Genomic DNA, 15,502 nt, shown 5'->3' with positions numbered 1-15,502 from the left:
TTTTTATGGAGCTATATAGTTAAATATTGGACATATTTAAGAGGAGGTTAGATACACATCTATCAGGGATGATCTAGATGGTGCTGCATCCTGCCGTGAGACCAGGGTATTGGATTTGGCGACCTCTTGAGGGCCCTTCCAGTTCTGGAATTCTATGATTGTTAGAGTATGCAATTCTGTCAAAAATCAAAACATCGCACAATCAAGTTGATTTTCTGGGAATTTGATTTTGGGGTCGGATGGAAGGGAAAAAAGTTCTGACACCTGTCAAAACATCCCATTTCAACATTTTCACAGAGATTTTGATTTTTCTTTTGTTCTAAAATGACTTTTTTTCTTAAAAAATGATCCTCCTATAATACAAAAAAAAAAAAAAAAGGTAAAGGCCTAATAACCTGACTACCATGCTAACTGCTACAGTGTCAAGTAATGAGAAGGCACACTCAAAATTAGGCAACACTATCAAGGAAAGGCATTTTGTGATGTGAAAAAGAAACATCTCCTGGGATTTTCTGTTCTACCTTCACGCGCTGTAGGAAGCACAAACAGCAAGCATGTTGCTCAACAACAAGAAAGAAAGAAAGAAAGAAAGAAAGAAAGAAAGAAAGAAAGAAAGAAAGAAAGAAAGAAAGAAAGAAAGAAAGAAAGAAAGGGTGTGTCTAGACTACCTAGTTTTGTCGACAAAAGTGGACTTTTGTCGACAAAACTATACCAGCGTCTACACTACCGCTGAGTTCTGTCGACATAACTTCGACAGAACTCAGCAGTTTTGTCGACGCTCGTATACCTCATTTTACGAGGCATAACACCTTCTGTCGACAGAAGGTGTTATTGCCTGTAACGTTGCATCCAGACTACGGAGTTCTGTCGACAAAGCAGCTTGCTTTGTCGACAGAACTCAATGTGTCTGGACGCTCTTTGTCGACGGAAGTTTTGTCGACAGTATCTGTCGACAAAACTTCCGTCGACAAAACGCGGTAGTCTAGACGTACAAAGAAAGAAAGAAAGAAAGAAAGAAAGAAAGAAAGAAAGAAAGAAAGAAAGAAAGAAAGAAAGAAAGAAAGAAAGAAAGAAAGAAAGAAGCCAATATAGTTCTATGGCAAGAAGCCACAACCAGAAAATGAACCTTTCACTCCCCTTTCTTCCCTTCCAATATAGTAATTATTAAGCCCAAATAAAGCCAATAGGAAACCACAGACTATAACAAATGCATCTTAGTTATGAAATGAAAGGGGTGATCATCAGGAATGTCTTCTCCAGCTTGTCCCTAGATTCCCATTCTACTATTTTAAACACACACTTTTCAAATATACCCATTTATCAGTTTCGTTAGAGTGAGCATCATCTCAACCAGAGAAGAACATAATGAGTTTCCTCTTAGCTTTTTTGCTGTGGTTTATGATCTTCTGATACATGGAAAGCACCTACTGTCCCGTTTTTTAGAGGTGCTGCTTGGCAAATTATCTGTGGAAGAGGGTGATTCCTTGTTGTTAACAATTGCTTCTCCTTGGGACAGAAGCGACTCACTCTTAACTGCCTCTGCTGTTTTGGACTGAATCAACTCAAGTGTAACTAACTCTTTGGATTTGGCTTGAATCTGCTCGCTGTTACCCATTGCTTCTACTTCTGACTGAACGTAGTCTGTGATACAGATGACTTCTCTTTCAGGAATCTGCTGGGGTAAGGGCGGTGAGTCGTGTCTTTGACTATCAAACTGGCCATCCCTGGAAATGGCTAAACATCCATGACTATTGCTAGAGTGAGGGTCCCTTACAGGCTGCAGTTTCTTCTCCTCTTTTCCCCCATCTTGGTTAGTCTCCACAGTCATGGCAAATGGCTCAAAAGTGTCTACCATCCTCTCAGCTAGTGAATTAATGAAGCAGTTGTCTGAAGAAGAGTGATTAGTGTTCTCGACAGAGCATGCATGGGTCTGAAACAACCTCTGTAAATTGTCTCTCCTGACAAATTCACCATCAGAGGAACCAAGAGTGGAAATCAAGTCATCAACTGCCTGTTCTAAACTGGAACACGCTGAGCCTGGGATTTCATCATCCCAGGATTCCTCATCATTACTGCCTATGGATTCTCCATCGTCATCCTCATCATCATAATCTTGGGAGTCTTCTTCCTCCTCAGAAGACATAGTCAGTGAAGAATAAAACTGGTATCCCTCTTCATGCAGAGAAAAGGGGATATCGTAATTGGCTCGCCAGTCATATGCCTTAATGTTGAATGGCGAGCGGGCAAAATTGATAAATTCATGGAGGAAGTGATTCGTGTAATATAGCAAGTGAGGTTGCAAGAGATCGGCAAAGGCCTGGCTCTCCAGATCATAATGAGTCATGTTGTGCAGGATGATATGCTGTATGTCATTGACCAAAGACACACGGGTGCCACACAGTACTCTTAGTTCACGCTTGAGCCATGGAACCAATCTGTGGAGGCGAGAAGGGTTGCGGTGGAAAAAATCCGCCGAAATATCCCGATAGAAACCTCCGGCTTGGACATTCCTTACCCATACCCCAGATCGATATAGGGCTCTCCTGAACTTAATTGTGACCTGCTCCCGTACTTGCCCCAAGGATATTCCCCCTGGCTGAGATGGCCTTCGGATAGCAAACTGTCTCATCAGCTCTTCAATGGCCCACTCCCTTGCTTGAGATCGTGGACCTGAAAAGCCCTCACGCAGGATCCCATGGTCAGGTGGAGATTCCGGCCTTTGAGCAGAGGTTGACCTTACCTCAAACATGGCAGAGGATATGTTCTCCACAGGCAGAATGTACTCCTCAAAGTCATTGTCAGCCCTGATGGTGTGGAAGAAGGAATGGAAATATTGTTTGCAGAGCGGGCACTCAGCTTTCCGTTCTGACCATTCCTGTATGCAAGCAAAACAGAACCCGTGGAAGCAGGGATTTAAGTAAGACACATTTTGGATTCTCTCCAAGCAAATAGGGCATCTTGAGTCTGATGAGCCTTCCGCTGCTGCTGGAACATCCCCACTGCTTGTCCCAGCTATGGATGAAAAGCTGCCATCAGATTTAAATGCTTCATTTGAGGATGCCATGATCTACTGAAAGAGAGGGAAAAAAAGAGGCCAATCAGTAGGATGAGCGTATAGCACATGTTTGCCTCAACTGTTCTTGGCCAAAGAAATGGGATGAATTGGTACAATCATTGCACCTGGTCTCTAAGTATGACACAGACAAGACACCATAGATATCCTCATCCGGCTCTACTTGCTTAACGAAATCTAATTTATCAAAATTGTCTTTAACTTATTCTTCCCTATTCTGGCTTTTCCTCCCTCTTCCTTGCTGTTAATATTAATTGTGTTAAGTACCTGGTAATCCTTTTTAAAGATGACAGAAGCATCTCCTGTGAAGAAATGGGTTGTGCCCAGAAAAGCTCATGATACTATATTTTTTATATATATGTTTGTTAGTTTCTCAGGTGCTATAGAACCACCCTTTTTTTTAAGAAGCAAAACAGGCATTCAACACTTCTGCCTTCTTGTTGTCCAATATTCATTCTCCTTCCTGTTCATGGGAGTTCCTATATTTTCCTTCATCTTTCTCTTGTTCTTAATAGATTTATAGAACCTGTTCTGATTACTTTTTATGTCTCTTGATAGGTATAACTCACTTTGTGTCTTAACTTTTCTGATTTAATACCTACAGGCTCATGCTATTCTCTTGTATTTATCCTTAGCAATTCATCCATATTTCCACTGTGTGTAGGATTCCATATTGGCCTCTTAGGGTACATCTAAACTACATCCCTCTTTCGAAAGAGGAATGCAAATTAGACATACAAAATTGCAAATGAAGCCAGGATTTGAATTTCCCGTGCTTCATTTGCATAATTGCATCACGGTGTTCTTTCAAAAAACGCTATTTCGAAAGTGAAGCCACAGCTTAGATGCAGTTCTTTCAAAAAGAAAAACCTTTTTCAAAAGATCCTGTACTCCTCAAAAAGGCTTTTCTTTTAGAAAAAAAAAACCACGTCTAGACCACGGTTTCACTTTCAAAAGAGCATTTTTTGAAAGAATGCCATGACACGATTATGCAAATGAAGCATGGGAAATTCAAATCCCGGCTTCATTTGCAATTTCTATATGTCTAATTTACATCCCTCTTTTGAAAGAGGGATGTAGTCTAGACATAGCCTTAGTATTCTTCCTCTCTTTCCTACCTTTAATATTGTCTCTCAGAGGGTATGTCTACACTACCCCGCTAGTTCGAACTAGCGGGGTAATGTATGCATACCGCACTTGCTAATGAAGCCCGGGATTTGAATTTCCCGGGCTTCATTAGCATAAGCGGGGAGCCGCCATTTTTAAATCCCCGCTGCTTCGAACCCCGTGCAGCGCGGCTACACGGGGCTCGAAGTAGGTAGTTCGGACTAGGTTCCTATTCCGAACTACCGTTACTCCTCGTGAAATGAGGTGTACCGGTAGTTCGGAATAGGCACCCTAGTCCGAACTACCTAGTTCGAGCCCCGTGTAGCCGCGCTGCACGGGGTTCGAAGCAGCGGGGATTTAAAAATGGCGGCTCCCCGCTTATGCTAATGAAGCCCGGGAAATTCAAATCCCGGGCTTCATTAGCAAGTGCGGTATGTATACATTACCCCGCTAGTTCGAACTAGGAGGGTAGTGTAAACATACCCTGAGATACTTCCAGGTCTCCTGTACTCCTTTTTCCCTTAAATGGTCTTACCATGAGACTTTTCCTCCCAGTTCTGTGAATTTTAAGTTTGTATTGTCCTTTTTCTGCCACCCAAATTCCTTCCTTTAGAAAAATGAAATCTATCATTTCATGATCACTTTGACCTAATTTGACTTCCACCTTCCTGTCTGCAACCAATTTCTCCTGCTAGTCAGAAGTCTTACTTGTGACCACAGCACAGACTTGCCTTAAGAATTGATTCACACATGGTACTATTAAAGAGTCCTATTAAAGAGTAATGCCTGAGACCAGTACTCTTTAAGAGTATTGGTCTCAGACATTACTCTTTGATAACAATTAGTATTAATAATATAATAATACAATATTATAATAATAATTAATAAAAATATATTACATAATGCTACCAGATAAAGTGAAGGCTCAAGCCTATCCATATTATTTATAACTTCTCCAAAAACAGATTCTGTATTCGAAGAGTTGTTCTGGGTAGGCCATTTTATACTTTTCTTATATGATAAAAAGAAGATGAATCCTTGATTTAAGCACAAAGTCATCTTTAACTATGGAGTCACTACCAACATCTGTTTAATAAAGGGACTTAACCAAGTGTAAAGGTTTTATAAATGTTTTACCTAGAGGTAATTTGTAAATGGTATTTCCTTTTCTTGTAGTATTTCTCTTTTTTACTCCACTCTGATTTGTTCCCTTCATAAAGTATGTCTCTTTTTTCCCTCTCATGTCATCATCTCTCTATTGATCTCTTATTGTAGGCTTAAGGATCCATGTCTCCTGTTTTGCTCCAGACCAACAACAATATGATTGGCTCTTTTTGATGATGTCACAACTGCACGCCAGCTCACAATGATGGTATGGCTAGGACCTTGTTGCTTAACATTCAAAATCACAGTATTAGGGGTTCATTTTGGGAAAGGGAGAGAGGAAAGGGGAACTAAGAAGGAAAAAGAGAGAGGATTTTTTTAAATGTGTATATTATATTATTTCATATTATGTCAGTAGTACTGTTTAATAGGACCTGTATGTCCTGTCAAGACACATCAGGAACATGCTGCCTCTACTGCCATGTCATGAAACATAACAATAAAGGCCATATGAAAAATGGGGGACGGTTTGAAGGTAAAATGATTTGTAAACAATGTTTGTTAGGTTTTAAGTAAGGTGTTTGAACAGGAATTTTCATGAATATTGAAATATAGATCCAGTTTCACAGATCTTCCCCTCCCCCGCATTGGTTAAGTGGTATTTTTTTATCAGCTCGAACAGTAACATCCCACTGGACTAATGGAGACCCCTGGAGAGGAATGTTCCCTCTAACCTGGACACTGCTGCAGAAAGGAACTATAAAACCTCAGCTATGGCTAGGGAAGAAGTCTCATATGAATCCTTTCCCCCCTCCAAAAAAATCAAATTTTAACTTAGGTTACCCAAATACACCTGCGGTCAGCAGCATCTGCAACAATCCCTCCCACCAACCACTTCCTAAGGGTTTTTGGGGGGGCAGGGATGGGAAAGGAACTTAATCCTTTAGTAACAGATGTGAAACGTTTTGTAAGACTCATGGAAAGACGCCCCAATGCTGCTTAAATCATGCAATTAGTAAGTGCAAGCAAGTTGTTATAGCCCCTCTTTTCTTTTCAGCAAATTAACATGTTTGTTCCATTTAAAATAGTAAGGAGACTATAGCTGCAGTTGAAAAAAGAGTTATGCTTTTATCTTTGTTTTAGCTATAACCTGATGGCCGACAACATTTTAACAAATTTCAAGGGGTGTATAGGGAACCCTCACTCGCCGGAATGCTGGCTAATGCAACTCAAGTCACATTGCAGGCAGGAGTAATGAAAAAGCTCATAGCTATTGAACTGAAAATCTACCCCAAGTTAGTTTTTTCAGGGGCTATGTCTAGACTGCAAGCCTCTTTCGAAAGAGGCTCTTTCGAAAGATACTTTTGAAAGAGCCTCTTTCGAAAGAGAGCGTCTAGACTGCACGTTGAACTTTCGAAAAAGCGGCTTGCTTTTTCGAAAGAAAGCATCCAGTGAGTCTGGATGCTCTCTTTCGAAGAAGCCCTATTTACATTGAAGAACGCCTTCTTTCGAAAGAGGAACTTTCGAAAGAAGGCGTTCTTCCTCGTGAAATGAGGTTTACCGCCATCGAAAGAAAAGCAGCGTTCTTTCGATTTAATTTCAAAAGAACGCGGCTGCAGTCTAGACGCAGGTGAGGTTTTTTTCGAAAAAAGGCTACTTTTTTCGAAAAAACCCCTGAGTCTGGACACAGCCAGGGAGTGTAGCACCAGAAGGAGCTAATCTTGACAGCTGCAATACTCAGGGATGAGCTATGAGGCACTAGATTAAAAAGGGATTTAATTTTTTCCCACTCATAGGAAAATGAGTAAGTCTGTACTCTAGGGGTATGTCTACACTGCGGGCTAAAGTCGAATTAAGATACACAACTTCAGCTACATTAATTGCGTAGCTGAAGTTGAAGTAGCTTAACTCGGCTGTAAGTGCTGTCTCCACTGAAGGAAGTTGAAGGAAGTACAACTCAATCTTTCACTTTGCTTCCTCCTCGTGAAATGAGGGTTATAAAAGTTGGAATAAGAATCCCGTTATTTCAAAATTATTTCAAAATAACGGGCTTGCTGCGTAGATGTGCACTAGGAGAGGATGTAAAGCCAGAGATTTAAAAAAATATTGTGTATGTGAGAAGCCTGCCATCCATTGTATCTCTTCTCTATGGGTCCTTACAGTGACAGGGAACAAAACTGGATTATTACAGATTTGTCTTTGCAATGAATTTTAGAACCAGCACTCATGGTACAAATGCCACTAGAGTTTATTGCAAAGAAACATCAGTTAGAAAATACAAGACATCAGGGCCTATTGGGTAACTGTACATGAAAACTACCATTTAAACACAATGGTACACTTAATTTGCTGTTTCTATAAGATTGGATCTCACATTATGCCTAGCGATTGCACACTAGATAGTGGTAAAGGCAGGCACTTATAAATGCCCAGAGGAGAATCCTACACTAAGTGAAGTCAGACCAGCATTTCTTTCTGTGTATGTCTAGACTGCATCCATCTGTCGGCAGAGGGATGCAGAATAGGCAGGTCTACATTGCATAAAAATTTGCATAAAAATGGCCGCTGCTTTTGCCGACTCAGCACTTTGTCGGTTAAAAAGCAGCAGTCTAGAGGGGGATCTGTCGAGAAAGAAAGCCTTTTCTGACAGATCCTGTAATCCTCCTTGCAGGAGGCATAAGTGATCTGTCAAAAAAGGCTTTTTTTCTCGACAGATCCCCCTCTAGACTGCTGCTTTTTGCAGACAAAGTGCTGAGTCGACAAAAGCGGCAGCCATTTTATGCAAATTAGGCACTGGATATTTAAATCCCTGATTCATTTGCAATGTTGACCTGCCTAATCTGCATCCCTTTGCGGACAGAGGGATGCAGTCTAGACATACCCTCTGAGACTCAGTTCCACCCCCAGTGTCACCCAGAAGTCATCACCCCCAATGGAGACAGGAACAATGTCTGATAGTTTATAATGAGATAAGATTGAGATAAAGGTGTGTGTTATGTTTGGTTCTGGACTGAAATCTTTCCTCCAAACTACTACAAGTTAAGCAGATCCCTGAAAAGGAGCCGAGCACAGAGTGTTCTGACAATCCAGTATGTTCTTTGAAGTGTCTGTCTCTAGCAAGGATGAGACAAAACACCTGTGGAGAGCCTCTAATCAGATTTAGGTAAGAATCATTTATATTCTATCAGTGAAACCCAGCTCCACAGCCTCAGAAAAAAAATGAGGTCTGCAAATCAGAGCAGATATTTACACAGGTGATGCTCCCATATAACTTATACGCTGCACTGCATCTGTAGTCAAAGAATTCTCGGGTACAAAGCTCCTCAAAAGGGAAGCATCTTGATTCCTATAAAGTGAAAGTGACAGATTTTGCTTCGTTGCACCAGCTGGAGCAAGTCAAATATAGGCTCAGCTCTCCATGTAAAAAGAGGGAAAGTTACAAGGGGAAAAGAGAAAAGCTTTGGAGAAACTAGTTTTTGAGGACCTCTGGTATCATGATTAGGCTCAGATGTTTGCAATACTATTATGTCCCTCATTCTCTGCTGGTCTTTTGGAAGGTATAAAGGATGAAGAGATTCCCCTAAGTCATATCAGGGGTAGTATTCTGCATTTCGTACTCTAGTAGCTCCTCCAGAGACTTCTTAACATTGTTCACCTTCTCTGGACTCTAGTTTAGAACTTCCTGTGACAAGTCCTGGAAGGAAGCCCCAGAGGGGAAGCAAATTGGACGCACTTCCATGCTGTGTCATGCTTTCTGAATTTTGTCTTGAATGACAGCAGGAAGGCCATAGATGAGGGACATGAGGATCAGACATACGGACTGCAGCTGCCAGATGGCGGTACAGAACATAGCCAGAGTATGAGACTCCATCAGGTGTGAAAAATGAGGTGAGCACAAGTTAGGGCAGGTCCCTCTTTTCAAGAGATCACCTAACATTTTGAGTGAAGGGTTGGAGGAAGGTCAAAAGGATAGCTCTTGTTGAGCAGCACCACTGGCCTCATTCCCTTTGAGCTTCCCACTGCTCTGGCCTCTCTATTACAGTTGCCTCTCCATTACAGTTATTCTTATCTATACCATGCTTAACTTATTTGATCTGGGAGAGAAGCAAAGTTTAGGAAAATCAACACTGAAGGTTTAGCATCTGTATGCATTATTCAAGATGTGGGTGTACCATGTTTTTATATCTTATTGCCTCTATATAAAACCATGGTACACCCACATCTTGAAAACTGCATACAAATGTGATTGCTTCATCTCAAAAAAGATATATTGGCATTGGAAAAGGTTCAGAAAAGGGCAACACAATGATTAGGATTCGGAATGGGTCCTATATGAAGAGAGATTAAAAAGACGTGGACTTTTCAGCTTAGAAAAGAGGAGACTAAGGGGGGATAGGATAGAGGTCTGTAAAATCATGACTGGTGTGGAAAAAGTGAATAATGAAAAATTATTTACTTATTCCCACAATATAAGAACAAGGGGTTCACTAAATAAAATTAATAGGCAGCAGGTTTAAAACAAATAAAGGGAAGTTTTTCTTCACTCAGTGCACAGTCAATCTGTGGAACTCCTTTCCAGAGGATGTTGTGAAGACTAGGACTTTAACAGAGTTAAAAAAAGAGCTAAATACATTCATAGAGGTTAGGTCCATCAATGACTATTAACTAGGTTGGGTAGGAATGGTGTCCCTAGCCTCTGTTTGTCTGGAAATGGATGACAGGAAAGGATCATGTGATGATTTTCTGTTGTGATCCCTCCCTCTGGGGCATCTGGTATTGGCCACTGTCGGCAGACAGGATACTGGGCTAGATGGACTTTTGGTCTGACCCAGTATAACCATTCTTATGTTCAGTTTCTTCACTCTACTCTGGTAGCACAGATTGACAAGTCAAGTTATGAAGAAGTAGATTAGCCTCAGAAAACTAATAATGAAAGGAGTCAAATTCATTCTACTGAGAAGCAGAGAATTTTATTTTTAGGTGTCTCTCTTCTTCCTTGTGGAAAGTTCCAGCTTTTGGGGGAAAAATCCCAAAACCAGAATATATGTTGGTCAGACTCCAGAAGAAAAGAGCAGAAATACCCTTGCCATGTCTCATTCGGAACTTCAATGTGAGTGTTTTGGAACTCATTCTTCCTACATCTCCTGTCCTATGATGCATTCCTTATCCTCTGGTAATGAGGGGGCATCACAGGAGTCCTTCTCCATAGGGCATCATGGGATAGGTTGTCCAGCTAGCCTGGCTCCCAGAATAGAAGCCTTGGGCACCTGGGCTACATCTCCCATGAAATCAACCATTTTTAAATCAAGATTTGGTTTGGGGCGTTCAGTTGTTCTATTGAATATCAAGGTTTTCCACGATACGGGTGCTATCTATTAAAAGTTCACTGACAACCCCCTTGTCCATCAGCCCTCATTAAAATGCTTTTGATTTTGAAGAACCTGAACATCGTGTGGGACACAAATTTGTTAAGCAACCTAGTGGCTGCCACCAATCTATGCATTTGACACCCTAACACTAGTCCCATTGTTTAAGTAGCCAAAGTTTCTGCTAATATTTACCCTAAATTTTTCCTTAGGGAGGTGAAGAGGAATTTCTCTCACCTGAAGGAAAACTAATCCCTGTCTATTCCATAGTCTCCCTCATCTTGCATCCATGATTTATGAGGGATACCTAAGATCTAGGCATTACTCTAGGGCTGTGTCTATACTGGCAAGTTTTTCCACACAATCATCTGCTTTTGCGGAAAAACTTGCCAGCTGTCTACACTGGCCGCTTGAATTTCCGGAAAAGCACCGACGATCTCATGTAAGATCGTCAGTGCTTTTCCGGAAATACTATGCTGCTCCCGTTCGGGTAAGTCTTTTTCCGAAAGACTTTTGCGCAAAAGGGCCAGTGTAGACAGCACAGTACTGTTTTCCGCAAAAAAGCCCCGATCGCGAAAATGGCGATTGGGGCTTTTTTGCGGAAAACCGCGTCTAGATTGGCCACGGACGCTTTTCCACAAAAAGTGCTTTTGCGGAAAAGCATCCTGCCAATCTAAACGTGTTTTTCCAAAAATGCTTTTAATGGAAAACTTTTCCGTTAAAAGCATTTTTGGAAAATCATGCCAGTGTAGACGTAGCCTAGATGAACAAATGCATGGGACAGACCAGATGGATAAAAAAAAACCCTTTTATTTAAAAACAGCTGCGGAGGCATTTTCAGGTAGATACAATAGAAGCTAATGAAGCACGTTAACAAATCATAAAGACCATCTCATAAAATTTACCTTTGCCTCCAGCTTCTGTATCTAGGGATAAATCACCCTTCTGAACTACACCACTGATCAGTGCACTTCAAACTGGATACTCGATTCCACCACTTCATTAGCCCATCACATCTTCTCTTGGCAGCCTATCTGATGTAAACCCCCTCTGATAGGCTGCTGGCAGATCTATTGAGAAACTCCTCGTGCAGTAGTTCTGTGTTTTTAAAACGGAACTGCACAATGTCAGAGGCGAAACATTCAGAGCCTCCTCCAGAGCCCCATGTATTCTCTGACAGAAAGAGTCGGCTTCCACGGCGTAGCCCCCTCCTGCTTTCTGTCATGCACTTCTGCTCTGTTCTATGGTGCACAGGCATTGCAGTGGCAGCATCGGACTAATTAAATAAAGGTCACACATGTAGAGCTGGGATGGGACCAGGGAGTAAGAACCCTTTACACAGGACACATTAAACTAAATAGGCAGGAGTAGGCAGACAATGTGACCATTCCCACCTTCCAGGAGTCAGGGAAAGGTTGGGAAAATGGTGGAGCCTTGGCTGAGGGAACAGGGCTAACTCCAGGAGAGGGTCTGTAGTGGTAACTCCGTGAGAGGGTTTGTGACTGAGAATTTTCAGGGGAGAGAAGGTTTATGAGGAACACCTGGCAGACAGGTCAGTTGCTTAGATGCCTACATCCCTACTTTTCAGCACTTCTCTTCTGCCGAGGTCAGTTTGCTGGCTTCTGAAGATCCCTTTCTTAGGTACCTAGCCCTCCCCATGTATCCCATGGGAAACCTGAGCACCCATCTCAGAGTTGAGGATTCCACTACTGGAATCCTCAGTCGCAACACTGAGTGAAGCAGCATCAAATACTTTTGAAGATGAAGGCCTCAGAGTGTATGGGGGCATTTCTCTCAAGCACAGCATCTCTTGGGGTGATACAGTTGTACACCCCACATGGTTACGTCCATGTTTAAATTCAGCATGTGCTCAATAAACAAGGATCGCTCCAATAGCTAAAGAAATGTTCAATACCTAATCAATTAACTGTATATATAACCCTTTCATCAGGACTATTCTCAGTCTTGGCTGAGATGCCATGGGCTTCCCACAGAACTGCGCTTCAGGCTCTTTTGTGTGGTTTCCCCTTTAATTTAACATTTTGTTGTAAAATCATATATATAGTAGCCCAGTGTCAGAGTCTGTAATGCCGAAATGCTGGCTGTTCCCTCTGGGCGGCGCTGTTGCCTGAAATGCTGGCTGTTCCCTCTGGGTGGCCAGTGTTGCATGGGGAGTGCGGGGCCCAAATGGCCGCTTGCTCCCCCGTGGCAGCCCGGTTGAGCAGCGCAGAAGTCAGACGAGCACCACGGCGGGAGGGGAAGGAGGGTGGGGCGGTGATGTGTGGCATGACAGCGGCTCCAGGCCCTGCCCCCTGGCCATGTATGTTACCACCCCGCCACCACTCCTTCACCTCCCACCATGGCGCTTGGCTGACTTCTGTGCCGCTCAGCCAGGCTGCCGCGTGGGAGCAAGTGGCACAAGCGACCGTTTGGGCTCCACTCTCCCCATGCAGCAAGAGGAGCGCGGTGCCCAAAAGGCCATTTGGGCTCCACGGTCCCCCGAGTGAGAGGCAGGAGGGGAGGAGAAGAGAAAGAGAGAGACAGAGAGAGGCAGGAGGCAGAGGAGAGCTGAGGGGGCGGGGAGGCAGTAGGAGGAGGAGAGAGAGAGAGACGGAGCAAGAGACCAGAGGCTCAGGAGAGAAGACTGACATGGAGGAGAGACCTGAAAATCCCATCTTATGACAGGCTAATTGGTTAGTATCTAATGGATGTTGAACTGAGCAAAAGAGGAGGAAATGCCAAACAAAAGTACCATTTTAAATCATTCCTAAAATTTCCTTGTTTTGTGCTTTGTTGGAGTTGGGCCTTTAGTATGATCGTTGCTGGAAATGATTACACACTACTCATGCAAATGTAAACGTGCTCATACTGTGGTCACTGTATGCAAGTTGGATAATGACAAAGACTTCCCTCTGCTGCGCACTGCAGATTGCAGTCAGCGATGGTACTTCTAGGTGAGCATATTAATTAACCTTGTGATGATGTGGTGCCAGGATTTTTGTCTGTGAGCACAATTCTGCAGTTGAAAAATAGATTTACCCATGCAGAAGAGCTTAAAAAGCTGTCCCTGGCAAGGGGATAAAAACAAAATCCATTTTTAATGTTTGGAAGCTTGTAGCTTAGCTCACATTATTAGGAAGCCATTGTTTTCATTCTGTGCTCCTGTAAATTGCCTGCTTTGGGGAGATATTATCTAAGTGAGAGGAGGGATTTTTTTTAATACCCATAAAGGCATCAGGGACCCTGCAGTTCAAAAATACCCAAGTCTCGGCTGAGGCGCAGCTGTATACTCAGCTTTTAGTGCAGTGATTTACAACAAATTGCTGCAAAAATTCTCCAGAGTAAGATCTGTAAAGCCCTTTAATCCTCCTCATTGCTTTAATGTAGAACATGCAGAACCATCACGGGACCTTTTCCTAAGATGTAATTGAACTAATCACAAACTGGAGGAAGATAGCCATAATACAGCTATTCAAAGCCAGCTATTAGTTGCTCACCAACAGGGTTATAGAAGATGCGATTCATCCCTACAACTGGAGTTCATCCCACACTGGGACAATAATTCATTTGAATTGTTAATGAATTACTTAGTTTCTGGAATTACTTAGTTTCAACCTTATTAAAATATTTTGTGTCAAATAAATAAAATAATACAATAACATAATCATTTTGACTTTCATATTATATATCAATATAACATATATATATGAATACACAATCACACATATTACATATGTGCACACAAATAACATAAGTTCAAATGATAACATTGGAGAACAATGCTTTGACCTTATATAAATGAAACATTTTGATAAATCCCCACAAAACTGGACTAAACTGATGCAGTCCTGTGAAATGTTTAGAAATGATCAAATCAGCATTTTCAAATGTTCCGTCCCTTCTAGATTTCACTATAAGCTGGGTCCACATTTACCAATTTACCCACATAATTATGTCAGGGTTCTGATTTTTTTTCCTCAAATAGTTATGCCCATAAAAGCTGTAGTGTAAATTGTGTCATAGCCTAAAGATGCCTTATATTGATAGAGCATTTTGGGGTTTCCAGACTGAAATAAGCTGTACTGGTCTACACACATTTATACTGGTATGACTGTGTCCATGCTGGTGGAGGGGTCACTGTAATTACACTCGTCTAGTTAAAGTGGCAAAACTTTTCAATGTAAAACAAGTCTGCAGTCACCTATAACTTAATAAGCCAAAATTGTCAGCTCATGCCTATTGGTGGATAGAATTCAAGAGGAAGCAGTATTGCCTAATGGATAGAACATTTACCTGGGACTCAGGAGGCCTGGTTTCTTGTCCTTACCCTACCATTTGTATAATGGTTGCCCTTGGGCAAATCGCTGCATCTCTCCATACTCCATTTTTCCCAAATGTAAAACAATACTGAGCCTCTTTGTAAAGTGTTTCGAGATCTGCTGATTAAAAAGCTCCATCTGAAAACTAGCTATTATTATGTTACCAACTGGAACCAGCTGACTATTGGTTATGTGCTTACAACTTTTATATGCATTTCTCCTGCTCCCATTCTTGCTATGAGACATTGCATAAAAAAAGCCTTCGCCTGAGATTATTTGATTTTACACATTAATTTTCTGAAAATACACTAGCTGTAAGGTCTAAGGTTTTAAAATGCAACTCATTGTAATCTTTGTCAAACTTTGCAATTTACTGTAATCCTTTGTGAAACCTTGCAACTTTTGTAACGCTCAGCAACTTTGCTTTATAAGTTCAGAAACGTACTGTAAGCTGCAACTTTGTAAACTTTGTAACTCTCAGCCACTTTGTTTGTAACTTGCTCTAAACTGCATTCTCCCCTGAGTGATGGAGA

The 15,502-nt window shown here is 41.8% G+C and overlaps 1 protein-coding gene and 1 long non-coding RNA gene across 4 annotated transcripts; one reads left to right on the top strand and one right to left on the bottom strand.

The window, feature by feature from the left end:
* Positions 1–1,196: 1,196 nt before the first annotated feature.
* Positions 1,197–5,488, bottom strand: LOC112545323 (E3 ubiquitin-protein ligase Topors-like). 2 transcript variants are annotated; one of them, XM_025183187.2, is made up of 2 exons: positions 5,318–5,488; positions 1,197–3,070 (listed from the first exon to the last, which is right to left on the bottom strand). In XM_025183187.2, exon 2 carries the CDS (start codon positions 3,062–3,064, stop codon positions 1,397–1,399), a length of 1,668 nt encoding a protein of 555 aa, XP_025038972.2. In that variant the 5' UTR covers positions 3,065–3,070; positions 5,318–5,488; the 3' UTR covers positions 1,197–1,396. The 2 variants fall into 2 exon arrangements, with proteins under 2 accessions (XP_025038972.2, XP_025038975.2); XM_025183190.2 differs by having other exon boundaries at positions 1,197–3,067.
* Positions 5,489–5,682: 194 nt separating this feature from the next.
* Positions 5,683–14,224, top strand: LOC112545325 (uncharacterized). Of its 2 annotated transcripts, none has more exons than XR_012905037.1 (4): positions 5,683–5,819; positions 8,324–8,447; positions 9,062–9,172; positions 14,038–14,224. It is a non-coding gene; the product is annotated as an uncharacterized LOC112545325 (long non-coding RNA). The 2 variants fall into 2 exon arrangements; XR_012905036.1 differs by lacking the exon at positions 14,038–14,224 and adding an exon at positions 10,265–10,394.
* Positions 14,225–15,502: the final 1,278 nt, after the last annotated feature.

Source organism: Pelodiscus sinensis, chromosome 6 (genome assembly GCF_049634645.1).
Source record: "Pelodiscus sinensis isolate JC-2024 chromosome 6, ASM4963464v1, whole genome shotgun sequence".
NCBI classification, from domain to species: domain Eukaryota; kingdom Metazoa; phylum Chordata; order Testudines; family Trionychidae; genus Pelodiscus; species Pelodiscus sinensis.
The sequence above is the reverse complement of the archived record's forward strand: the minus strand, read 5'-3'. Positions and strand labels throughout refer to the sequence as shown.